This window comes from Lagenorhynchus albirostris, chromosome 11 (genome assembly GCF_949774975.1).
Source record: "Lagenorhynchus albirostris chromosome 11, mLagAlb1.1, whole genome shotgun sequence".
NCBI classification, from domain to species: Eukaryota; Metazoa; Chordata; class Mammalia; order Artiodactyla; family Delphinidae; genus Lagenorhynchus; species Lagenorhynchus albirostris.
Window position 1 is genome coordinate 82,429,750 of NC_083105.1, and position 27,791 is coordinate 82,457,540.

The following is a 27,791-nucleotide window of genomic DNA, read 5'->3' on the forward strand; positions in this document are numbered from 1 at the left end:
ACGACAGATTTTCTTTTTCTTTCTTTCTTTTTTTTTTTTTTTAAATCTAACAGGTAGTTCCATTAGCCAGTGTTATTGTGAAAGAATCTTTGACAGAAGAAGATGTGTTAAACTGTCAAAAGACAATATACAACTTAGTTGATATGGAAAGAAAAAATGATCCTCTACCTATTTCCACAGTTGGTACAAGAGGAAAAGGCCCTAAAAGGTAGGGTTTTTTTCTTTCTTTCTCGTATATCACATTTTCTTGATGCTTACTGTTTTTTTGAGCTAACTTATTCCATATGTAAATTATATGTTTGGGAGTGTGTATATACACATACATATGATTAAGGTGAAATGATATAAAATAGCAGAATTAGATACATTATCACTTAGAATTGCACCATTGGAAGAGAAAGGAAACCCATGTTTAATTATTTCTTTTAACTTTATCAGTAACAAGTGACACTTGGATATTATTTAAAGAGTATTTTGTAAGAACATTATTTTAAATCTTTACTTTTAGAGATGAACAGTACCGTATCATGTGGAATGAATTAGAAACGCTTGTCAGAGCCCATATCAACAATTCGGAGAAACATCAAAGAGTCTTGGAATGTCTAATGGCATGTAGGAGCAAACCCCCAGAAGAAGAAGAACGAAAGAAACGAGGAAGAAAAAGGGAGGACAAAGAGGACAAGTCAGAGAAAGCAGTGAAAGATTATGAACAGGAGAAATCTTGGCAAGATTCAGAGAGGTGATTTCTTAATTAAATTAACATAGCACTGTGGTGCCTTTTGGCATAATCCATGCTACATGTAGCACATTTGAACATTCAGACCTTATTTATTAGTACTTCATTTAATATGTGTTTATTGTATTTTATAACTATTATTTTATCATTCTTCAAGTCTGGAAGGTCTTTCTTGGGCTTAAAGAGGTATGATTTTTTTTTACTATTGGGGCAAAGATAGTGTTTAATTTTTTTCCTAATTAACTTCTGAAAGTCATAATACATGATTTTTGGTATCAGTAGTTGCTTTTATGTGTTATGAACATCAAAGGCATAGTTTTATTTCTTTATTCAGTGAATACTTATTAAATGCCCATGATGTGCCAGGCATTTGGCATACGATCCCTGCCCTGGAAGAATGTACAGTGTTGTGTAGACGTAGGCAAGTAAATGAGCGATTTACAGCAAAGTGTGGAAGATGCTATTATAAAAATAGGCATAGGAAACCCTTGAAAGCATGAAAAATCATAGTCCTATTCTGAAAACCTTCCTCAATAGTACACTCTTTTCCTCAGTTCATGATTTATATAGTGATGTCGGGTTAAATTTGGAGAAAAACGTTAAAAGTAATAAAGACGTTATAAAACGTTATAAAAACGTTATAAAATAATAAATAAAAATATCATGACATATTATCAGTAGTTGGCTTTATCTTCTACCTCCTTGCCAGAAATCAGGCAGAGAACCAGGTAACTATTACAATGGCAATGTAGTCAGTCCTTAAAAACAGAACTTACTATGGAAAATTTGAAACTTAATCCAAGAGTAGAATAAAAAGTTATCTATTATCTACTTTTAAAAGTTAATCAATTCATGGCAGATCTCATTTCATATATAGTCACATCCATTCCCCTCACCACTACCACCCTCCAACTCCCCCACCCGAATAGTTTGAAGCTAATTCTGGAAAGTGTATTATTTCATTCATAAATAAGTAGGACACTTTTATTCCCTTTGGCCTTAGAGGATCACTTCTTCCTTAGTGCTGCTGAGTTTCTGAAACAGAATTGTCTTGCTTTAAGAAGAGGGGGGAAAGAATATTCTCATTCAGATCCCACTGATCTTCAAGTATATGAAATTCAAAATAAGCTTGGAGTTAAGTTCCTACCTTAAGGAACATAAGTACATTTCCACAGTACATAAACTTGGGAACAAATGCTAGTAGATGTCTTAATCTTATTTGTAATTTGAAATAGTATTTTGTCTATATCTTTAGAAATTAAAATTGTGAAGTATCTTCCAAAGATCACTTTATTTGTTTTTTTTTGAATTTTACTTTATTTTTTATACAGCAGGTTCTTATTAGTTACCTAATAGTTTAGTGTATATATGTCAATCCCAATGTCCCAATTCATCACACCACCAACACCCCCCTGCCACTTTCCCCACTTGGTGTCCATACATTTGTTCTCTGCATCTGTGTATCAATTTCTGCCCTGCAAACCAGTTCATCTGTACCATTTTTCTAGATTCCACATATATGCATTAATATACGATATTTGTTTTTCTCTTTCTGACTTACTTCACTCTGTATGACAGTCTCTAGATCCATCCACATCTCTACAAATGACCCAATTTCTTTCCTTTTATGGCTGAGTAATATTCCATTGTATGTATGTACCACATCTTTATCCATTCCTCTGTCATTAGGCATTTAGGTTGCTTCCATGACCTGGCTATTGTAAATAGAGCTGCAATGAACATTGGGGTGTATGTGTCTTTTTGAATTATGGTTTTCTCTGGATATATACCCAGTAGTGGGATTGCGGGGTCGTATGGTAGTTCTACTTTTAGTTTTTTAAGGAACTTCCATACTGTTCTCCATAGTGGCTGTATCAATTTACATTCCCACCGACAGTGCAAGAGGGTTCCCTTATCTCCACACCCTCTCCAGCATTTGTTGTTTGTAGATTTTCTGATGATGCCCATTCTAACTGGTGTAAGGTGATACCTCATTGTGGTTTTGATTTGCATTTCTCTAATAATTAGTGATGTTGAGCAGCTTTTCATGTGCTTCTTGGCCGCCTGTATGTCTTCTTTGGAGAAATGTCTATTTAGGTCTTCTGCCCATTTTTGGATTGGGTTGTTTGTTTTTTTAATATTGAGCTGCATGAGCTATTTATATATTTTGGAGATTAATCCTTTGTCTGTTGATTCGTTTGCAAATATTTTCTCCATTCTGAGGGTTGTCTTTTCATCTTGTTTGCAGTTTCCTTTGCTTTGCAAAAGCTTTGAAGTTTCATTAGGTCCCATTTGTTTATTTTTGTTTTTATTTCCATTACTCTAGGAGATGGATCAAAAAAGATCTTGCTGTGGTTTATGTCAAAGAGTGTTCTTCCTATGTTTTCCTTTAAGAGTTTTATAGTGTCCAGTCTTATATTTAGGTTTCTAATCCATTTTGAGTTTATTTTTGTGTATGGTGTTAGGGAGTGTTCTAATTTCATTCTTTTACATGTACCTGTCCAGTTTCCCCAGCACCACTTATTGAAGAGACTGTCTTTTCTCCATTGTATATCCTTGCCTCCTTTGTCATAGATTAGTTGACCATAGGTGCATGGGTTTATCTCTAGGCTTTCTATCCTGTTCCATTGATCTATATTTCTGTTTTTGTGCCAGTACCATATTGTCTTGATTACTGTAGCTTTGTAGTATAGTCTGAAGTCAGGGAGTCTGATTCCTCCAGCTCTGTTTTTTTCCATCAATACTGCTTTGACTATCCGGGGTCTTTTGTGTCTCCATACAGATTTTAAGATTTTTGTTCTAGTTCTGTAAAAAATGCCATTGGTAATTTGATAGGGATTGCATTGAATCTGTAGATTGCTTTGGGTAGTATAGTCATTTTCACAATATTGATTCTTCCAATCCAAGAACATGGTATATCTCTCCATCTGTTTGTATCATCTTTAATTTCTTTCATCAGTGTCTTACAGTTTTCTGCATATAGGTCTTTTGTCTCCCTAGGTAGGTTTATTCCTAGATATTTTATTCTTTTTGTTGCAACAGAGATCACATTATTTCTGACCTTTAAAATTTTACCTTTATAAATTCTTCTTCATTTTCTTTTATAATTTTAGCCCCATTTTACAGCTGACTACGTTACTGAATTACTGCATTATAGGGAGGAAAAGGGAAACTTGTGTTTAAATTTGTTAACTTCTCTTACCTGATTTTAAATTGAGGTATAGCTTCTGATTTGTTCCTAGGCTTATGTTGTGAGAGCTGGGTATCTTTTATTGATTGGTATGTAAAGTCTAGTTAAATTATTGAACCATTCAGATTTCTAAGAATTTAAACTTTTTAAGTTTTTATTATTTGTCCCTCTCACAGATTAAAAGGAATCTTAGAACGTGGAAAAGAAGAGTTGGCTGAAGCTGAGATTATCAAAGATTCACCTGATTCCCCAGAACCTCCAAATAAAAAGCCTCTTGTTGAGATGGATGAAACTCCACCAGTAGAAAAATCAAAAGGTAAGGTAGAACTGCGGTAACTATGTTTGTAAAAAGTTTTCCAGTTTAGTTCTGTTGTACAGTGTCCTTTTATGTTGTGTGTGAGGAAGAGCTACTCACTGCTCCTGATGTTGTTTAGGAGACCCTTTGTTCACAGCCTTGGAAAATATAGGCAGTAAATACATTTGTCAGCTTTTTTTTTTTTTTAATTTTAATTTATTTTTGGCTGTGTTGGGTCTTCGTTGCTGTGCATGGGCTTTCTCTAGTTGCGGTGAGCGGGGGCCACTCTTCGTTGAAGTGTGCAGTCTTCCCATTACAGTGCCTTCTCTTGTTGTGGAGCATGGGCTCTAGGTGTGTGGGCCTCAGCATTTGTGGCACACAGGTTCAGTAGTTGTTGCTCCCGGGCTTTAGAGCGCGGGCTCAGTGGTTGTGGCACATGGGCTTAGTTGCTCTGCGGCATGTGGGATCTTCCCAGACCAGGGCTTGAACCCATGTCCCCTGCATTGGCAGGCAGATTCTTAGCCACTGTGCCACCAGGGAAGTCCCATTTGTCAGTTTTAAAGGAAACATAGTGTCATAGCTTTATTAATGAAGCCTTTGGAAGATAAACACTTTTACTATAAAGTCTGTGGTTTAAGAAATTTTAATTACATAAACTTGAATCTGTGTATGTTCCTAACACTATACTAAGTGCTAGGTTATTGAGGACAGACTCTTTTCTCTAAGCTGTTACTGAACTTAGGGAAGGATCTAATATCCCCATTTATTGATACATTAAAATGTCTTGTGAATGGGTTTCAGTAAAGGTATTACAAACAATATTTTTATTGTAATACCTTTTATGTCTTAGTTATACGCTGAAAAGCTGAATTTCCTCTTGAGGAATTCTAGCAGTCAAAGATAGGATTTGGGTTTGGGAGTGCCTGAAATCACCGCAGGCTTTAGTTATCTTGAAGGTAAACTAAATTCAGTTCTTTCAGGGTAAATGGGAAACGGTATGACAAAGGACTGAGTTCTTACCACTGTGCCTTTACATAAGACCTCAGAGCTAGTTACAATTATTGGCAGCTCATCCTAGGAAGAAGGTGGGATTGTTTGTTTTTTTATATACTATTGTTATAGTATATATTGTAATACATGTTAATATTGTCCAGTTCACTGATTTCTTTGAAATTAGAGGTAAGATCTTATCATATTTGTCTTTTAGGCATTTGCCCAGGGTACCTGGAAAATAGTGGGATTTAAATAAATGTCTATTGGTAAATTATTCTATTACTCACATGCCACTGCTGATTAGGATGAGGTTAATTTAGGTTTAATCTAAGCAATGCTTCAACACTGTTTGGAAAATAGAACTCTAAAAATTATTATTTATAGTAGCAAAAAGTTGCAAGCAACTGAAACATGAATTAGCAAGAGAATGACTTAAATGATGGTGTGTCCATAGGGTGGAATTTATAAAGCCCCAGAATAACTATTTTCACAAATACCCACTCTTTCCTCTTGCTAATGTATATCATTCAGATTTTAACTTAAGTAACTACTTTTTCAGAAAAGAATTCCCTGAGGACTTCCTTTCACAATTAAGTTAGGTACTTCTTTGTGTTTCCATTGCATCCCATGATTAATACTATGGTAGCACTTCACTTAGAGTACTGCATTGACATTATTGATTGATATGTTGCCTCTACTATTCGTCTGAAACATTTTGAAGGCAGGGGCTTTTAAAAATTTACTGTCGTAAATTTTCACTACCACCCACTACAGTCCCTGGTTCATAGTAGAAGTTCAATTATTACTTGTTAAATGAAAAAATTAATGAATTAATGTATAATAAGTTAAATTTAAAATGCAGGTTACACAGCCGTATATACCATGATGTCCACTTTGTTTTAAAAGGAATTTTTATACACATATGCACTAGAGCGTGTCACTTAGATGAAATATCAGCTATAATTCAATTAACCAGATCCCTGAAGCTTTTCATCCTGGAAACACTATATAGAGTGGCCTGTATGAGAAGCAACTTGATTGCAAATCACTGCCTGCCCTTGTAACTTTCCATCCAAGACTGGTATTTTTGTTTCTTTTTTCATTCTATTTTACAACCTAAGTCATATGTCTCTCCTGATCAGCAATTTGATATGGGTCTTTTATTGTACCTCTGTTTCATCTGCTTTGGAAAATAACTTCCTAGGACTCTCCAAAGTGAATTTTGTGCTTGCTGTGTAGTCTGCATGGAAGGTTGGGCTATTCCAAACATGCCCTATAGATGTGGTGAAAAGCTGTTCACCTCTCTTTGTGTAATGCAATAATAGAAAAACCAAAATGTAATTTTATTGCTATAGATTGGCATTAAAAAAATATGTATAGTTGTTAGAGCAGTAGTATTATGGGTGATTTATCCCCTCTTCATATGTTTTACTGTTTTCTACATTTTATCTAATGAATATGTATTAGTTTTATAATAAGAAAAAATGTTTCTAATTTTGTTGTTATGGAAAATTTATATGCAGTAATATAAACTCTCTCTGGCACACAGTCTGTGAGTTTAGACCTTGTATACAGTTGTGTAACAGCCACTACCACAGTCAGATATAGAACAGTTGTGCTCGTCCTACACTGCCCTGCCCCCAATCCCTCATAACCATGGATGTGTCTTTTTCCCTCTATGATCGTGCCTTTCTCAGAATGTCATATAAATAAAATCATAGAGTATGCTGCCTTTTGAGGTTGGCTTATTTCATAGAACATAATGCATTTGTGATTCATCTGTGTTGTGTGTTTATCATTAGTTTTTTTTTTTTTATTCCACTGTATATGACTGACTTTATTAGAAAGTGCCAACTCACTTTTCCAAGTGGCTGTACATGTGCATTCCCACCAGCAGTTAGTGAGAGTTCTGGTTGTTCTGCACCCTTGATAGCACTTGGTATTGTCACGATTTTTTTTTCTCTCCTAATAAGTATGTAGTAGTATTTCCTTGTGGTTTTAATTTATATTTTCTCTCATGACTAATGATGGTGAGTGTCATTTCATTTGCTTATTTGCCAACTGTATATCTTATTTGATGAAGGTCCATTCAGATATTTTGCTCATTTTTAAGTTGGGTTGTTTGGGGGGTGGTTTATTGTTGAATTTTGAGAATTTTTAATTTATTCTGGGTACAGATCTTATGTTGGATATGTGATTTGCAAATGTTTTCTCCAAGTCTGTGGATTGTCCCTCTCCTGAGAGCGACTTTTGCAGAGCAGAAGTTTCTAATTTTGATGAAGTTCAATATATAAATTTTTTTCTTTTATGATGTACTTTTGGTGTTATATGTGAGAAATCTTTGTTAACCCAAAGTCACAAAGATTTATTTCTATCTTTTCTTTTAGGAGTGCTATAATTTTATTTATCTATCTATTTATTTATTTATTTTTATTGAAGTATAGTTGATGTACAATATTATATGTTACAGATGTACAGTATAGTGGTTCACAATTTTTAAATGTTATGCTCCATTTATAGTTATTATAAAATATTAGCTGTATTCCCAGTGTTGTACAATATATCCTTGTAGCTAATTTTATGCATAATAGTTTATACCTCTTAACCCCCTCCCCCCTTCCCTCCTCCCACTGGTAACCCTTCCCCCTTTCTTCTCCCCACTGGTAATTACTAGTTTGTTTTCTCTATCTGTGAGTCTGCTTCTTTTTTGTTATATTCACTAGTTTGTTGTATTTTTGAGATTCCACATATAAGTGATATCATACAGTATTTGTCTTTCTCCGTCTGACTTCTTTCACTTAGCATAATACCCTCCAAGTCCATCTGTGTTGTGGCATATGGCAAAATTTCATTCCTTTTTGTGGCTGAGTAGTCTCCCATTGTATGTATGTGCATATATGTATACATGCATACACACACACACACACACACACACACACACACACCATCTTTATTCATCTGTTGATGGACACTTAGGTTGCTTCCATATTTTGACAATTGTAAATAATGTTGCTATGAACATTGGGGTGCATGTATCTTTTTGAATTAGTGTTTTTGGTTTTTTTGGATATATACCCAGGAGTGGAATTGCTGGGTCATATGGTAGTTCTATTTTTAGTTTTTTGAGAAACCTCCATACTGTTTTCCACAGTGGATGCACCAATTTACATTCCCACCAGCAGTTCACAAGGGTTCCCTTTTCTCCATATCCTTGCCAGCGTTTGTTATCTGTATGCTTTTTGACAGTAGCCATTCTCACAGGTGTGAGGTGATACCTCACTGTGGTTTTAATTTTCATTTCCCTGATTATTACTGATTTGAGCATCTTTTCATGTGCCTTTGGGCCATCTGCATTTCCTCTTTGGAAAAATGCCTATTTGGGTCTTTTGCCCTTTTTTTTTTTTTTTTTTTTTTTTTTTTTTGCAGTACGTGGGCCTCTCACTGTTGTGGCCTCTCCTGTTGCGGAGCACAGGCTCTGGATGCGCAGGCTCAGTGGCCATGGCTCACGGGCCCAGCCTCTCTGCGGCATGTGGGATCTTCCCAGACTGGGGCACGAACCCGTGTCACCTGCATCGGCAGGCAGACTCTCAACCACTGCGCCACCAGGGAAGCCCCTTTTGCCCATTTTTAAATCAAGTTGTTTGTTTGTTTGTTTTGATGTTGAGTTGTAAGGGCTGTTTTTATATTTTGGATGTTAACCCCTTATCAGTCATATCATTTGCAAATATTTTATCCCATTTGGTAGGTTGTGTTTTTGTTTTGTTGATGGTTTCCTTTGCTGTGCAAAAGCTTCTAAGTTTAATTAGGTTCCATTTGTTTATTTTTGCTTTAGGAATCAGATCAGAAAAAAATAATTGCTATGATTTATGTCAAAGAGTATTCTACCTATGTTTTCCTCTAGGAGTTTTATGGTTAATGGTCTTACATTTAGGTCTTTAATCCATTTTGAGTTTATTTTTGTATATGGTGTTAGAGAATTTTTTTGCCTTTTCTATTGTGCAGAAAAGAGTTAACTATAGCAGGCCTGAGGGTATTATCATTAGAAGAGCCTGCTTTCAAGTTTGGCCCTTGGCTGACATCTGGGAATATGGCTTTTGAAGCATTCCCCCAATGATGAAGTTATTTTGCCTTATATCTGAACTGACCACCTGCTTTCCTTCTGGGAGTCTGGAATTTTGGTAGTTGTAGTTAGGCAGGGAATGCCTACGTGACCAGCCCCCAGAAAAACCTTGAACTCTGGAATCTTAAATGTGCTTTTCTGGCAGAAATATTGTACACACGTCGCTGCATTTTTGCTGCTGGAGGGAGTATGCACTCTTGTGTGAACCCTCATGGGAGGGAGAGAGCATGGAAAACCTGCAAATGGATTCCTCTAGTCTTTTGACTACTGTGCCTTTTCCCCACACTGGTTTGGCTTGTGTGTCCTTACTATGCTGTTGTAATGATTCCTAGCTGTGACTGTAACTTTATGTTTAGTCATTTGAGTCCTTCCAGCAAATCACTGAACCTCTAGTAGGTAGTCTTGGGGACCCCTAAACACATACAAATTTTAGAAAAAAGGGAAGATGATATTGCTTAAATTATATAAAGTGAACAACAGACTAAGGGGTAAATTTGTTAAGTTTGTAAATTTTAAAGTAATGAATTATTCTACCTTTGTTCTCTTTCAAATATTACACCAGGGCCAGTGTCCTTATTATCCTTATGGAGTAATAGAATCAATACTGCCAATTCCAGAAAACATCAGGAGTTTGCTGGACGTTTGAACTCTGTTAATAACAGAGCTGAGTTATATCAACATCTTAAAGAGGAAAATGGGTTTGTATTCATTATTGTAGAAATTAGTTTTGTTAATTGCCTTATAGTAAGTTTAGAAAAATAAATGCTGCTTGTTTGTTGTGGTCAGCAATTTTTTTATTACTTATAATAACTTTTATCTTATTACTTATAATATTATGGACTCATACATGTTACTTATGAAGAGAAAAAAAATTACCTTCTTTGATTCTTGGTACTTGTAAAAGACCTGATATTATTGATTGTAACCATGAATGTTCATTAAACATCATAGAGGGAAAAATTGTAGAGAAAACATAGTATGCAACACTGACTCTTGTATAAAATAACAGGGAGAAAATATTTTCCTAGTAAGTAATATAGTATTAGGAATATTGATTTTAATTGAATAAATCTAAAATCTAAAAATAATTGAAGATTTATTAGAATAAATCTAAAATAATTTAAATGGTTATTTTAATCTTTTTTGGAAGAAATTCTCTTAAAAATGTATTGATAAAGGAATTTCTTTAGTGGAAGAGGAAATAAATCCTTGTCAAAATGGAAGAGATTTTTTCCCTTAGTTTTGCTTGGAGCAGTATAGTGGAAAAAAAACAGTGGCCTTTGAAATGAAAGCTTGGGGAAGTCATGTAATCCCTCTGGGCCTGCCTCAATTTTCACTCATTTGCAAAATGAGGAAGTTAAACTAACCAGGGGGAACCCTAATTTTAGTCATTTTCTAAAGTGCTTACATTCTTCTCTTCTATGACTATATTAAATTTTAATTTCATTTAATAGTTAGATAAGGAGAAAAAGTATTGGTCGTTAATTTTACCAACTCATTTTTTCCTCCTGTTTTTCAGAATGGAGACAACAGAAAATGGAAAAGCCAGCCGTCAGTGAAGAGTGGCTTGAGCAACTGAATTTAGTATATTGCATAAATATTTTGGATGGAATTTGATATAAGAACTTTTACAGCAAGATTGTATAGTTATGTTGCCTGGACTGGTTTTTACATTTTTAAAATATTTCAACTAACTTTATCTTTTTTGTATTAATTGTAAAATTAGCACATATGTCAGAAATATACATTTGTCCTCCCAAATTAAACAAATTTATTTTATGGTAAAGGGTGTTCCCTCTGGAAATGTTTTTTAAAAAATTCTTAGGCTTCTCTTTGCCAAATAAAACTCTTAAAATATCTGAAATGCAAAATATCGGAGTATTCCTTTAGGAAAAATATACTATTCATATAATGGCTGACAATTTTAAGAAATTTTAACAGAATTTGGGTGAGATTTATGTTTAATATAAAATATTGCCTATGAACCTGCAGCATATGCAGTGCTTTTCCAAGAAATAATGTTTTTCTGTTTATTTATTTTGTATTTTAATCTAAGTTGTTTTGTGTGTGTGTTGCCTACTTAAAAGCAGAGTTTTCAGGTAGTTGGGGTAAATTTATGTTTACCCATATTGGATGATGTTATATATACTTTTTATGCTAAAAACTTATTGTTCATTAACTTTTCATGTTGCAAGAGAAGCATGAAGGAGATTGCTTCGCAGACTTGGAAGAAAGAAAAGTTACTGTGTTACTTGTTTTAATCCCAGAAAAGAATCTTGGTCTCCTCATCTCTCAGAAATGTCATGGTTATATGGTGTATATTTGGTGAGTCTTCTTCCTGTGCTGCTTCTGGAAGCTCATAACATGTTGTAAGAAACATGTTATTTCAATGTTAAATGCTAATTCTAGGCTTGTCATTTTTCCTTGAGTATCTATTAGAGAAGGGGAAAAGCTCTTTTTTTAAATATAGAGATTCAGTATTTTTTATTAAAAAAAAAATAACTGGTGGTTAAATAAGGGTTCAGCAGGCTTTCAATCCAGTGAAATATACATTGTTCTCCTTTATCAACTCCTGTATCATTCTTAGCCCTTGCATCTGCCCTCTCCCCTAAGCTAGAGCCATTTTTATTCCTTACCACTGTGTTTAGATATACACCACTCAAAAGCATGACCAGGCCTTATTAGCGCCTAGACTTGCAAGATTTCAGGAGCTGTAACCCAGTACTCAATTATTGGATCATATTTACCTGTGGTTGAGTTCTGACCTTTTGTGTCTTATCCTTGATACCCATTCAGCTTGTACCAAGTAGGAGTCCTCGCTGTAGTTCTTGATTCAAAAATCTTTTCTTTATAAACCATTTCAAAGACCATTTTTTTACTCTCAGTTTGTGCTTTCTCCTTTCCCTTGTGCTAAGGCCATGCTTGTTGACAGTCTTATCTACATTTCAGTCTCCATTTTTAAGTATTATCTTTGCATATATACTGCTATTATTGTGTTCTACCAACTGGTAGAATGTTTCTGTGGCTACATTTTGAACTACTGTACAAGTAATTTTCTATATTATTCCATATATTGTTGGTGGTTAAGATTGTCCAGCAGACTCATTCTATGTGCTTAACTAGATGCCTTTTGAGTACCTAAAATTGAGCTCCTCCTCCACCTCCCACAGAGCATCAAGCTATATATTCTTGGTCTTATCTTGAGATACATTTTACAGCCTTTTGGTGGAAGTGACTGTTTTAGGACAGAAATAGAAAAATGACTGGTAGTTGTTGGCTCTTCTAAAACAGGATCCATATTGAGGATTTACTAGTCAAGATAAGTGGACAAAATTTAAATTAAAAAAAAATTATTACCCTTCCAGACTTAATGATTGTGGGAATGAAAGTTACTCTAGAGAGAACAAGTGCCCTTTCAGTTATAAAATTCTGATATCAGTATCATGGTAGCAAAAGATGTCCCTCATTTTTGTCCCCTTGCTCCCCAACAACAGCAAAAACTTGACATCCATCCATGGACAAAAGTGCCTTTGAGGGAGCTGGGGCATCCAGCATCCAATGCCAAGTGACCTGGGAAGGGTGTCACCCACCTGTGTGTTGGATAAATAGGCAGACAAACCTTGGTCTCAGCTGTGGACCCTGCAGTAGCCCATGAAGAGGCTCCATACCCTCTCAGCCACAGTCTGGGAACCCCTGGAAAACACTGTCTTAGGCACTCATCCATGGACATGAGAGCCTTGTGGAACTCCAGGTTTCTAGGTGAGAGGTTTCAGTACACCATTGGAGTAAAAAAAAATATGCATCTGGAAGCACTGGAGTAGATAAGAGAAATACCTTGACTTTACCCACATTACCCTTCCTCCAAGGTGATGACACAGCTTAGGGCCAAAAGAGAGCTCAGCCCATGATTTCTCCTGTGGGGGAAAGTGAGAGTGTGTGAGCGAGCACCCAACTTCCCCAGCTGTGTGGAACGTTGCCAAGGGGGCTCATTTCTTTGTTGCCCCATCCAGAGTACTGAACTGTGAGCTACAAGACAAGGGGGTTGGTGGGAGGGGATGGGAAGATGCTGGGAGAGTGGCAGATAGGATTCTCAGAGGGCATTAAAGGGATGCGAATCTTACTGTGTTGTAGACTCTATCAAGAAGCCCATCCACCAGCTGCTGGGAACACCTCACCTTGGGTCTGCCCAGGTAGCCCATGGACAACACTCAGTGCTCTGCATGCCTCACCCAGAAACCCCTACCACGCTGTGGCCGGCTCCCTTTGTGCACTGCTGATGGCAGCAGTGAGAGTGAGCTTTGACAGACAGCTAGTGAGCACATGCAGAAAGCTGGACTGAAATCTGCAGGCAAGGGTGAAACTACAAACTTGAGCTTTAGCCACCTTTGGGAAAACAAAGAGATGCTGTCAGCACTTGGCCTGCTGTATTGTAGAATCCAGAGAAGGCAGATAAGCTTAAGAATTTTTCCACAAGAGGGAGAAAGGAGCGTGGAGCAGGTGTATTCACAGAAGGTCTGAGATAGCCTCTGAACACCTAGCAGGGCCGACAGAAGGTATCTCTCTCCTACAGGCAGTTAGTAAAGACTAGAGGAGGTGACTGCTACTTCAAAAGCAAAAAAAGCAATACAAAACTTCAAGAAACATGAAAAATCAAGGTAACATGACACCACCAAAGGATCACAATCTTCCAGTGACAACCCCAAAACATGGAGATCTGCAATTTACTCAATAAAGAATTTAAAATAGCTGTTGACCAGAAAACACAATAAGCTACAAGAAAACAAAGACAATTCAACAAAATCAGGGACAAAAATACATGAACAAAATGAGAAGTCTAATCCAAGGAAGTCATAAACCATACAAATTCCTGAGATAAAGAATACAATGAATGAAATGAAATGGAAAATGTACTAGAGAGCAGCAAAAACAGAATGGATCAATCAGAAGAAAGAATCTGTGAAACAGAAGACATAACTTTGAAATTATCCAGTCAGAGGAGTACAAAGAAAAAAGAATGAAAAGGAATGAAACAAGCCTAAGTGTTCTATGGGCTACCCTCAAAAGAGCCAGTTGGTGAATTACTGGAGTTCCAGAAGAAGAGAGCAGGAAGGGGGCAGAAAACTTATTTAAAGAAATAGTGACAGGGCTTCCCTGGTGGTGCAGTGGTTGGGAGTCCGCCTGCCAGTGCGGGGGACGCAGGTTCGATCCCTGGTCCGGGAGGATCCCACATGCCGCGGAGCAGCTGGGCCTGTGTGCCGCAACTGCTGAGCCTGCGCTCTGGAGCCCGCGAGCTGCAACTACTGAGCCTGCGCTCTGGAGCCCATGCTCCGCAACGGGAGGGGCCACCACGATGAGAGGCCCATACACCCCGGCGAGGGGTGGCCCCCACTCGCTGCAGCTGGAGAGGGCCCGCGCGCAGCAACCAAGTCCCAACACAGCCAAAAATAAACAAATAAATTTTTTAAAAAAAGAAATAATGACAGAACTTCCCAAACCTGGAGGGAGATTCGGATATCCAAGTACATGTAGTTCATATGTCATCAAACAAAATTAACTTAAAAAGCTCCTTTCCAAAATACACTGTAATACAAGTGTCAAAAATCAAAGACAGAGACTCTTAAAAGCAGCAAGGGGGGAAAAGTAACTTATAAGGGAACCCCCAAAAGATTATCAGTGGATTTCTCAGACCTTATAGGCCAAGAGAGAGTGGGATGATATATCCAAATTGCTGAAAGGAAAAAGCTGCCAAACGAGTATTTTATATGGCAAAGCTGTTCAGAAATGAAGGAGCGAGAAAGAACTTCCCAGACAAAAGCTGAGGGGATTATCACTGCTAGACCTGCCTTATGAGAAATGCTGAAAGAATTCTTCGAGTTGAAATGAAAGGACAATAATTAGTAACATAGAAACATGAACATGTAGTGGTAAAGGTAAGTGTATGGTCAAATTCAGAATGATACTATAATATTGTGGAGTATTAACCACTTAACTCTAGTGTAAAGGTTAAAGGACAAGAGTGTTAAAAATAACTATAGCTACAATAATTTCTTAATGAATATACAATATAAAAGAGGTAAACTGTGACATCAAAAGCTTGAAGGGGGTAGTAAAAGTGTAGAATTTTTGTATGTGATTGAAGTTAAGTTATTATCAGTGTAAAATAGACTGATATATGTATAAGGTATTTTATGTAAGCCTCATGGTAACCACAAAGCAACAATCTACAGTAGATTCACAAAACATAAAGAGCAGAGAATCAAAGCATACCACTTCAGAAAATCATCAGTTCACAAAGGAAGGTAGCAAGAGAAGAAGAAAGGAACGCAAGAAATACAAAACAGCCAGGAAAAAAGATGACATTACTAAGTCCTTACCGATCAATAAGTACTCTAAATGTAAATAGATTGAATTCTCCAATTAAAAGACATATAGTGGCTGGATGGATTTAAAAAAAAACAACAAGATACAACTATATGCTGCCTACAAGAGACTCACTTCAGCTTTAAGGACACACATTGGCTCAAAATGAAGAGAGGAAAAACATATTCCATGCAAGTGGAAACCGAAAGAGAGCAGGATAGCTATACTTAGATCAGACAACATAGACTTAAAGCCAAAAATGATAACAGACAGAGAAGGTCATTATATAATGGTAAAGGGGTCAATTCATTAAGAAGATACAAGAATCATATATATGCAACCATAATTGAGCACCTTAATATATTCAGAAAATGCTAACTGATCTGAAAGGATAAATATTATCGTATTGTAACAATATAATAATAGTAAGGGACTTCAGTACCCTAATTTCAACAATGGATAAATAATCCAGATATAAAACCAAAAAAAAAAAATTGGACTGTAACCAACATTACTTAGACCAAATGAACCTAGGAGACATACAAAACATTCCATCCAACAGCAACAGAATACTCAATTCTTCTCAAGTACACACAGTATTCTCCAGGATAGTTCATATAGGTCACAAAACAAGTCTTAGCAAATTTAAGAAGGTTGAAATCATACTAAGTATCTTTTGTGCCCACAATGGTATGAAACTAGAAGTCACTAACAAGAGGAAAACTTAAAAATTCACAAAAATGTGGAAATTAACACTCTTGAACAGTCAATGGGTCAAAGAAGAAATCAAAGAGAAATTTTAAAATATCTTGAAACAAAAATGGAAATACAGCATATCAAAACATATGGTATGCTGCAAAAGAGGGAAGTTTGTAGCAATAAACACCTACATTAGGGAAAAAAATAAAGATCTGAAGTAAACCTAATTTAACACCTCATGAAACTAGAAAAAGAAGAAACAAACTAAGCCCAAAGTTAGCAGAAGGAATGAAACAACAAAGATCAGAGCATGGGGAAATGAAATAGAGGCTGGAAAAACAATAGAAGAGGTCAATAAAAACTAAGAGCTGGATTTATTGAAAAGATAAAATTGACATCTTTAGCTAGACTAAGGAAGAAAGAAGACAAAATTATAAATGAAAGAGGAGACATTATAATTGACAATACAGAAATACAAAAGATGATGAGACTACTATGAGCAATTATATGCCAACAAATTGTATAACCCAGAAAAAAATGAGTAAATTCCTAGAAACATACAACCTACCCAGACTGAATCATAAAGAAATAGAAGATCTGAGCAGACCAATCATGAGTAAGGAGATTGAATCAATAATAAAAAAAATTCCCAAAAGGAAAAGCCCAGGACCAGATGGTTTCACTGGTGAATTCTACCAAACTTTTAAAGAAGTAATGCCAACACTTCTCAAACTCTTCCAAAAAACTGAAGAGGAAACACTTTCAAACGCATTCTATGAGGCCAGCATTACCCTGATACCAAATCCAGATAAGAATACTACAAGAAAATAAAACTAGATCTTATGGATATAGATGCAAATTTTTCAACAAAATGTTAGTAAACAAAATTCAACAGCAAATGAAAAAGTGTACAATGATTAAGGTGGACTTATCCCTGCAATGCAAAGATGGTTCAACATATGAAAATCAGTAAATGTGATGTGCCACATTAGTCGAATAGAAGATAAAAACCATATAATCACCTCAATAGATGCAACAAAAACATTTGATAAAATACAACATTCTTTTGTGATAAAAACACTCAACTAATTGGGTATAGAGGTAACATCTCAACATAATAAAGGCCGTATATAAGATGCTCACATTTCACAGCATACTCATTGATGACAGGTTAAAAACTTTTCCTCTAAGATCAGGAACAAGACAAGGGTGCCCACTCTTACCACTCTTATTCAGTACAGTACTAGAAGTCCTCGTCAGAGTAATCAGGCAAGAAAAAGAAAGAAAAGCCATGCAAATTGGAAAGCAAGAGGTATAATTGACTTTGCAGATTACATAATCTTACATATAGAAAAATCCTAAAGATGCCACAAGAAAAACTGATAGAACTAATCAAAAATTCAATAAAGTTGTAGGATACAACAACATATAGAATTCAGTTGCATTTCTGTACACTAACAATGAAATATCTGAAAAAGAAATAATAGAAATTCCATTTACCATAGCATTAAAAAAGTAAAGTATCAGTACTTAAGAGTAAATTTGACCAAGGAGGTGAAAGATCTATACACACTGAAAACTATGACACTGATGAAAAAAATTGAAGAAGACACAAACAAATGGAAAGATACCCCATGTTCATGGACTAGAAGAACTGATATTGTTAAGATAGCCATACTACCAACAGCCATCTATAGATTCAATGCAATCCCTATCAAAATTCCAACGGCATTTTTACAGAAATAAAAAAAAAAGCCCTAAAATTTATATGGAACCACAAAGTAATCCTGAGAAAGAACAAAGGTGGAGGCATCACACTCCCTGATTTTAAACTAAATACAAAGCTACAGTAATCAAACAGTATGGTGCTGTTATAAAAATAGACACATAGACAAATAGAACAGAATTGAGAGCCCAGAAATAGACCCTTGCATATATGGTCAACTGATATTTGAAAAGGAAGCCAAGAATACTCAATGGGGAAAGGATAGTCTCTTCAATAAATGGTGTTGGGAAAACTGGATAACCACATGTGAAATTGTATCCCTATCATAAAAATTAACTTGAAATGGATTTAAAACTTAAACACAAGACCTGAAACCATAAAACTCCTAGAAGAAGATATAGGGGGAAAAGTTCCTAGCAATGATTTTTTGGATATGACACCAAAAGCAAAAATTAATAAGTGAGACTACATCAAGCTAAAAAGCCTCTGCACAACAAAAGAAACAATCAACAAAATGAAAAGATAACCTTACCTTTGGAATGGGAGAAAATTTTGCAAATTATATATCTGATAAGGGGTTAATATCCAAAATATATAAAGAACTCATACAGCTCAATAGCAGAAGAGGGACTGAATAGACATTTTTTCCAAAGAAGATATACAAATGGCCAACAGGTTCATGAAAATGTGCTCAACATCACTAACCATCAGGGCAATACAAATCAAACCCACAATGAGACATCAGTTCATATCTGTTAGGATGGCTATCATCAAAAAGATAACAAATGCTGATGAAGATGTGGAGAAAAGGGAGCCCTTGTGCTCTGCTAGTGGGAATGTAAATTGTACAGCCACTATGGACAACATTATTGAGAACAACCTTACATTAATAAACAAAACATTAAATTAACATTTAATTAACAAAAATTAAATTAACAAAACATTACATTAATAACAAAACATTAAAAATAGAACAACCTTATAATTCAGCAATCCCACCGCTGGGTATATATCCAAAGGAAAGGAAACAGGATATTGAAAATGTACCCAAACTCCCATGTTTATTGCAGTTTTATGCATAATTGCCAAGAAACAACCTAAGTTTCCTTCAACAAATGAATGGATAAAGAAATTGTTATTGTATTATATATATAAAATAGAATATTATTCAGCCATAAGAAAGAAGGAAATCCTGCCATTTGCAATAACATGAATGGACCTTGAGGGTATTATGCTAAGTGAAATAAGTCAGAGAAAGACAATTACTGTATGATATCACTTATATATGTAATCTACCAAATCAAACTCAGCAAGAGTGGAATGGTAGTTACCAGGAGCTTGGGGGTGGGGGAAACAGGGAGATGTCTGTCATAGGATACAGAATCCAGTTATAAGGCAAATCAGTTCTGGGGATCTAAGCACAGCATTGTGATTCTGGTTAATATTACTGTATTATATATTAGAAAGTTTCTAAGAGAGTAGATCTTAAATGTTCCCACCACAAAAAAGAAATGGTAATTACATGACGTGATAGAGGTGACAGCTAACCCTATGGTGGTAATCGTTTCGCAATATAAAAGTGCAGTATATCAAGTATACACCTTAAAATTACACTATGTTATATGTCAGTTTTATCTTAATAAAGCTGGGGGGAAAGATTCTACTGACTAAAAGCTCTTTTATTTTTGTAATCATAGTAAAAGGCAAAATTTTCACAATCCTCTGATAATTGCATGGCTTGTTTGACAAACTATTACAGTCATAAATACTGTGATATTTTACTCCAAAAATTCCAGTTTATATGGAGACTGTTCAAAATCACTGTGTGGACATGTGCAAACCTCATTAATACATAGACTTATTAATATATGGATTGACACTGGTATATCATGTAAGTATTAAGAATAAGACTGAAAAATACACAGCTTAGTTTTAGAGGAAGGTCACCAAGTGTTTGAATTCTTGAATACTGCACTTGTATTCCTGACTTTACAGTACTAAGGTGCCCTTAATTGAGGGCAAAACAATCTACAGTATTTTGGCCAACTTGTTTTATGAGGCACTGTGTTATTTGCTTTGTTATTTCTGGAATATTTCAATTAAAGTCACCAGTACAATTGCACAACGTGTAGAGAACAAAAGTGTCCAGATGCTAACTTTGTTATGGAGGTGCTGCTCATATGAGCAAATCTAGAAATTTCCATATTATCGTAAGGATTTGAAGCACTAGACTTAATTTTGAGATCTCCAGGATCTGAATTTACACTTATTAGGTTTAATTTCATTCAGATCTATTTCCATGATTAAAATGAACATATTAGATTGAACCATACAAAATTACCATTTTTATATTCAAAACAAAATTGAATATTGGCCATTTCATATGGTTCAATTTATAGATTTGTTTTTATATCCTGTTTAAATATTCAGTAGAAACTAAATTTAGCAGGTTGTGTATATTGAAACAAGTTCCTCCTAGTGAAATGTGTAAACTTAATGTCTGATTAGGATTGTCTTATTTGTAACATTTTAAATTTAATTCCATCACTGCTCTGAATCAACTGAAAATGAAAAGCTTCAAAGGAGAAAACATTTTGAATTAAAATGCCCCTGTAATTTCTTTCTTAGTAAGGAATGGGGTCATAACTATTTAGATGAGAATATTAAAAGAAGAGAGAAAATATTGTCCTATTTAAAAGTAGACATCACATTAAATTTATGTACATACCAAGTTCAAGGACAGTCCTTGGGAATATGTTTTAAGGGGTAGAAGAGAAGGAAAAATAAAGGTCAGAGAGGTCAGAATAAAGAAGCACCACAAAAGTTGCAGAGGTGTTCAGAAGCCTGAAGACTTAAACAAGGCCAACCAACAGATATGCCAACCAAGATGCTGCAGATGCTGGCGATTACTTCCAAAAAGCCATTTCCATGGAGCAGCGGGAGTAGAAACTAAATTGTAGTGATTAAAATGTTACTTGAATGAAGTTAGAAGTAGAGGATATGAGTCAGCTCTTTCAGAAGTGTAGTGACCAAAGCACCCTTGCCTGTTATGGTAGCTCAATAAAAGAATAGAATCGAGGGAAGGTTTGTGGTTATTTTTTGTCAGTCTTTTTTTTTTTGCGGTACGCAGGCCTCTCACTCTTGTGGCCTCTCCCGTTGTGGAGCACAGGCTCCGGACGCGCAGGCTCAGCGGCCATGGCTTACGGGCCCAGCAGCTCCGCGGCATGTGGGATCTTCCCAGACCGGGGCACGAACCCGTGTCCCCTGCATTGCGCAGGCAGACTCTCAACCACTGCACCATCAGGGAAGCCCTTTTGTTAGTCTTTTAAAAGATCAGTATGAGGTGCTTGTTTGTGAGTCAAAGGTAAGGATACAATGGAGAAGTCATTTTAACAATATTAATTCTTCCAATCCATGAGCACAGTATGTCTATTTGTGTCATCTTCAATTTCTTTCATCAGTGTCTTATAGTTTTCTGAGTACAGGTTTTTTACCTCCTTAGTTAGATTTATTGACAAGCTTTTTTTTTTTTTTAGGCCGTACCTCCTTGTGGCTTAAGGGATCTCAGTTCCCCCACCAGGGATTGAAGCTGGGCCACAGCAGCGAAATCACTGAACCCTAACCACTAGACCACCAGGGAACTCCCAATTCTCAGGTATTTTATTCTTTTGGTTGTTATTGTAAATGGGATTGTGTTCTTAATTTCTCTTTCTGATAGTTTGTTGTTAGTGTACAGAAACACATCAGATTTCTTTATATTAATTTTGTATCCTGCATTCATTGATGAGTTCTAGTAGTGTTTTTGCTAGAATCTTTAAAATTCTCTATGTATAGTATCATGTCAAAGGCACAGAGTGACAGTTTTATGTCTTCCTTTCCAATTTGGATGCTTGTATTTCTTTTAGTTGTCTGATTGCTATGGCTAGGACTTCTCTGTGAGAGTGGGCATCCTTGTCTTGTTCCTGCTCTTAGAGGAAATGCTTTCAGCTTTCCACTATTGAGTGTGATGTTAACTGTGAGTTTGTCATCTACGGCCTTTATTATGTTAAGGTAGGTTCCCTCTATGCCCACTTCCTGGAGAGTTTTAAATCATAAATGGATGTTTAATTTTGTCAAAAGCTTTTTCTGCATCTATTGAGATGCTCGTATGATTTTTATTCTTCAATTTGTTAATGTGGTGTATCACACTGATTGATTTGTGGATATTGAACCATCCCTGCATCCCTGGGATAAATCCCAGTTGATCATGGAGTATGATCCTTTTAATATATTGCTGAATTCAGTTTGCTAATATTTTGTTGAAGATTTTTGCATCTATGTTTATCAGTGATAATGACCTATAATTTTCTTTTAGTGTGTGTGATATCTTTGTCTGGTTTTAGTACCAGGGTGATGCTGGCCTTGTAGACTGAGTTTGGAAGCATTCCTTTTTCTGCAATTTTCGGGAATAGTTTGAGAAGGATGGGTGTTAACTCTTCTCTAAATGTGTAGTAGAATTTGTGAAGCCATCTGGTCCAGGGCTTTTGTTTGTTAGGAGTTTTAAAATTACTGAGTCAACTTCATTCCTGATAAGTGGTTCATTCATATTTTCTATTTCTTCCTGATTCAGTCTTGGGGGAAGAATTAGCATTGTTAAAATAACCATACTAACCAGGACAGTCTACAGATTCAATGCAATCCCTATCAAAATACCAGTGGCATTCACAAAACTAGAACAAATAATTCTAAAATTAGTATGGAAACACAACAGATCCTGAATAGCCAAAACAATCTTAAGGAAAAAAAGAACAAAACAGATGTATCACATCCCTGACATAAAACTATACTACAAAGCTACAGTCATCAAACAGCATGGTACTGGCACAAAAACAGACACATAGATCAATGGAACAGAATAAAGAGCTGAGAAATGAACTCACACTTATATGGGCAATTGATCTATGACAAAGGGGGCAAGAATATACAATGGGGAAAAGACAGCCTCTTCAATAAATGGTTTTGGGAAAACTGGAAAGCTACACGCAAAAGAATCAAACTGGACTACTTTCTCACACCATATACAAAAGTCAACTTAAAATGGATTAAAGGGCTTCTCTGGTGGCGCAGTGGTTGAGAGTCCACCTGCCGATGCAGGGGACACGGGTTCGTGCCCCAGTCCGGGAAGATCCCACATGCCGTGGAGCGGCTAGGCCCATGAGCCATGGCTGCTGGGCCTGCGCGTGTGGAGCCTGTGCTCCACAACGGGAGAGGCCACAACAGTGAGAGGCCCGCGTACAGCAAAAAAAAAATACAATGGAGAGGTAAACATTTAATCATTCTTTCCTATACACAGTCAAACCTTAACCTATTGCAGAATTTATTATTTATCGTTATATTATTTATGCCTTCATACTGAAGGTTGTGATGAGTATCTTGGGCCGGCAGTTTACAGCATTTTTCACATTTGGATATGCTGTTGCCAGTGATGCAATTTCTTTCCATAATGGATGATTCATTACATGATTTGTTTATGGTAGCGGTGGTCTGGGTGACATAAACTTATAATTGACCATCAGGCTTCTAAGGAGAAATAAGTGATTAGAATTAATTGGTAGTATGTTAATACAGTTAACATGGAGGATGAATTATTTATTGCTTATCGTTTTACAATTTGACTCAGCAATTGTTTATTTTACCTGCTTTCTAGATCAGTTATCCCTGTTTCTCATACAGTTGTTGATACATTTGGATTTCTGACAGTATTACTCACTTCTCCTCTGGCTAGTGAGATCCATTTCATCATGGAATGGGAGTTGACGTTTTGAAGGCTGGAAGATTGACTACTCTTGTGTCTGTGGCAGAGGTCACGTTTTCTCTGTAAGGTTGATGTTGAGAAGACAACGGTGTCCCTCTCCATAATCCAGCTGAGGGTGGAACTTCACACTCCAGGATAGGGGGCTTTCTCGGCCTTAGCACATACATTTCTTGGTCTGAATTACTTATTAAGGTTCTCCCTTGAAACACCAGGGACTGAGGAATAAGAAAAGTCTTATAGTTCCTATAGAAATGGTAAGCTACACTTGCCACTATTGCCACAATCAGTATACACATACTTACCAACAAAGCCAAAATAAGATTTCTAATCCAGTGGGTATTTTCTATGTTAGATGAGGCAAGAATGCTGTTTTCAATTACTGACCCATTATCTGGCTCTAGAATAAGGCAGATTCCACCATATGTGATGTTCTCAATTGTGCCAATTTTGTATTCCGGTGACATAGCATATGCAAAATCTGGATGGACATTCCCATCAGGCCTTCTTAGTTTAAACATCACTTCCTGAATTTTTCTGTTAGGACACCTTTTCAGAGAACTGCCGTTGACTTCACATAAGGTTCTGTTATACCAGGATATAATAGTAGACCCTGGTCTCAGGGTGGTTAATACAATTTGTTCAGGGCTACTGGAGTTTAGATAGTCAGTGAGTTTAGCAAAAAACAAACTAATCCTCTCTCTCTTCTTGATAAATGAGTAGAAACTGTTTTTAGTGCGCAGAGTGTAAGTGTGGCAGGGTGTACTTCTGGGCAGCTTCAGTTCAATGGTGAAAAGCATCTGAGCAGCCAGGCCCCCAGAATCTGTGGCATGAAGAATAAATTCCTGAGGGGAATACTGAAAATCCAGTTCTAGGGGATAACCATATAGTATTTGATGAGTCAAATTAAATTGCAGCCAGCTTTCTGAGCCTGAAGGATATTCATCTACTGATTTTATTGCAAGTGTCAAATGAGTTGAGCTGCCATCTTCCTGATCATAAAATGTGTCAGGATGGATTGGGAAATGGAGTCTGTGCCCGACAGTTGCTGTTATCAGTTGAATTGGATTAACAACTGTTGGAGATGTGTTGGGTTGACCTAGAAGGAGCAAACAAGAAACAAATTTCAACAAAAACCATTCTTATTTAGATGTTTAAGGTTGTCTTGATTGTTGACTTATTTCCCCCCCATATTCATTTTTGGACCTGATTTGCATAGGAATGTGGGAAATCACAGACATCCTGTATTTGGGTACCACATAAGTAATTCCAGGAAGGAGTGAAAGAGACTGACTTCTTTCATCTCTGTTTTTAGCCTTTGATTTGGGGACACTTCCTCCATCTACTCAAGGGTCAGGTTCATCCGTCTTAAGCTCTGTCTGCACTTTCTCTTTTGGTTTTCTTTCTCTCACTTCCCTCTCCCTCTTCTTTGACCTTCTTTATCTTCTGTCTTATCATCAACTGGTAGAGTTTGCATTATAGCTTTGATGCTACTTCTACATATTCACAGAGGTTTTTAGTTTCCAAATTTCCTAATCCTCTCAGCCTTAAATTATAGTATGGAAGAAGATCTTGAGATTAGCTCATTAGTAGTATCAAGTAACTAAGTCCGGGTTAGAGAGCTTCAGAAAAACAATATTTTGGCAGTGGGCTCAAATTTCTAAACTGATTGTGTGTGTGTGTTTGTGCGTGTGTGTGTCTGTATGTCTATGTTAAAAAGCTCAAGAGGGACTTTTTTTTTTTTTTTTAAAGAGGGACATTTTTTAAAGTTCAGGATGTAACAGTTGTATAATTGAACAGAAACATAGTAATGAACTAGTGCTCTAATTTCAAAGAACACATTTAAATCCCAAGGCACCTAGAAAACAATTCAAGCTCTGCACAGAAAAGATTTGGTGTTGTCTGAGAGAGATGATGAGGTAGGTGACTATCGCAAAAATGGGAATATGCTGCAATATAACAAAGGCAGGTGGCTTTAGATATTGTGAGTCGCACTAAGTTGGAAAGAAGAGTGTCATACTAGGAAAAAGCAGTGAATCTAGAAGACAGGATGGGACAATTACTTGATGAAGGAAAGACTATTTTGAAGGGAGATCTGAGCACTGTTGCATATTTCATGGGATTGACTAACGGTGTATGTTCTAACTACCAGGGAGATAAGTTTCAAACAGGCTCAAGTTCCATCAGCTTTCCCTCCTTGGTGATAGAATTGCTTACCTGGGGGTGACATGTCCTCGGGTTTCTGAGATTCAGGATGGAGAGCACATGTCTTCAGAATCTTTGTTGCGTGAAGCAGTTCATATTTAGTGAGAGAAAAACTGGTTGTACCTTGTCTAAATGATGTCTCTGGAAACTCTGTAGTGAATCCAGATAAAATGGTGAGCCTCAATTTAAATTAGATGTTTAATTGAAACATAGGAAATCCCCCAGAATTAAAAATCATCCATGCAATTTTCCATGGAAGTTACCATACAAGTATGCTTCAATATGAAACAAGTTCTAAGAGAATCACTCCTATATGAGTTACCTAGTTCAGAAAAGAGAAGCTGGGCAGACATAACAGGTTGCATTTAAAGAACATTTACCCAATGCCAGGCACTGCACTAAGTACATATTTCATTTTACCTTCATGACAAACATATTGGGATAATGATTATCCTCAATTTATAAATGACGAAAATAAAATAATAAAATTAAGTAGCTACTCAAGGTCACACAAATAGTATGTTATAGAGCTAGATTTTGAACCCTTGTCTGACTATAGATACTGAATTCTTAATCACAGTACTGCCTGTGTTTAGAGTATATGGTGAGAGAGAAGATGGTCTTAATTTTACCAATAGAGATTGAATTTGTTAGCAAGCCTTTTTCTAATTATGATGAACCATAAGGTTGCAACAGATTATCAGTGTCTTTCTGAGATAATTAAGGAATAATAGTAACTAGACAGAGTATGGTCTAAGTGATGGCTTGAAGTTCCTTCTACGTTTGTGAATCTTTGATAAATCTGAATTATATTTAATGTGTAGAGGGCATAAAATGGATACTGCATTTTGTTGTTGACTTTTCTTACATAATATTTTCTTAAAATTTTTTCCTCCTGAAAATCACTATGCTCCTTGTAGAAATATTGGAAAATACAGAAAATATAGACAGAAGAAAATCCAGCACTCATAAAGTCATCACAGTTAACATTAGGCACTGTATTTTAATCTTAACACTATTTTAATCTGAATATTTTAACCAACATTATTTGGTTACTACTTGTTAGTATAAAGATTCACTGAAAAATATAGCAAATAGAAAACTAAGCAACTACACAATCTTACCTTGCATGTTGTTAATGTCAGAAATAGTCCCATATCTTGTCAATAAGTTTTGGGTGGTATGTGGGTGACTTACCACCATTCCAGTAGGATCCAGGTTAAACATTGTGTTGCCTGGTGAAGTTTGGCTAGTTCTTGAGAATTTGCTAAAAGCTAAATGTTCTATGCCTGAATACCAGTCACTAAGAAAATGCATTATAGTCTTTGAGCCCATGCTTTCAGGTAACTCAAATGCATTTGCAAATTTGGGCAGCTCAGAAAGGGATGAATCCAATAAATCAGGTAAATGAGTAAATGATGAGGTCTCCTTAGAATAAGATTGAGTTTTCAAAATCACATCAGATGATGAGTCTTCCTCTGATTGGTTGCTGGAGAAATGAGCAGTTTCCCACAGCAAAAGAGTTGAGTCAAATGTACTATCCCATGCAAATTTGGTATTTACGCTCATGCCAAGAGGTGAAACTGTCTCTGTAGGAGTGGGGAATGAATGAATCCACTGGGAAACTTCAGGAGTCTCAGACACATGACCATGCTCACGAAGATGCTTCTGCCTCA

The 27,791-nt window shown here is 36.2% G+C and overlaps 2 protein-coding genes across 6 annotated transcripts in view; one reads left to right on the forward strand and one right to left on the reverse strand.

The window, feature by feature from the left end:
- INTS13 (integrator complex subunit 13) overlaps window positions 1–11,198 on the forward strand; it is a 32,928-nt gene extending 21,730 nt beyond the window's left edge. For all 3 annotated transcript variants that reach the window (XM_060165277.1, XM_060165276.1, XM_060165278.1), the window contains 5 exons: window positions 54–208; window positions 509–739; window positions 4,103–4,242; window positions 9,897–10,032; window positions 10,854–11,198. In XM_060165277.1, coding sequence (XP_060021260.1) covers window positions 54–208; window positions 509–739; window positions 4,103–4,242; window positions 9,897–10,032; window positions 10,854–10,893 — 702 coding nt within the window. In that variant the 3' untranslated portion in view covers window positions 10,894–11,198. The remainder of the gene's footprint in view (window positions 1–53; window positions 209–508; window positions 740–4,102; window positions 4,243–9,896; window positions 10,033–10,853) is intronic.
- A 12,327-nt stretch (window positions 11,199–23,525) lies between these two features.
- On the reverse strand, window positions 23,526–26,250 carry LOC132529260 (dystroglycan 1-like). Of its 3 annotated transcripts, XM_060165565.1 has the most exons (4): window positions 26,128–26,250; window positions 24,216–25,009; window positions 23,795–24,128; window positions 23,526–23,678 (listed from the first exon to the last, which is right to left on the reverse strand). In XM_060165565.1, exons 1-3 carry the CDS (start codon window positions 26,138–26,140, stop codon window positions 23,898–23,900), a joined length of 1,038 nt encoding a protein of 345 aa, XP_060021548.1. In that variant the 5' UTR covers window positions 26,141–26,250; the 3' UTR covers window positions 23,526–23,678; window positions 23,795–23,897. The 3 variants fall into 3 exon arrangements, with proteins under 3 accessions (XP_060021548.1, XP_060021547.1, XP_060021546.1); XM_060165564.1 differs by having other exon boundaries at window positions 23,869–25,009; XM_060165563.1 differs by having other exon boundaries at window positions 23,795–25,009.
- Between the last annotated feature and the right edge of the window lie 1,541 nt (window positions 26,251–27,791).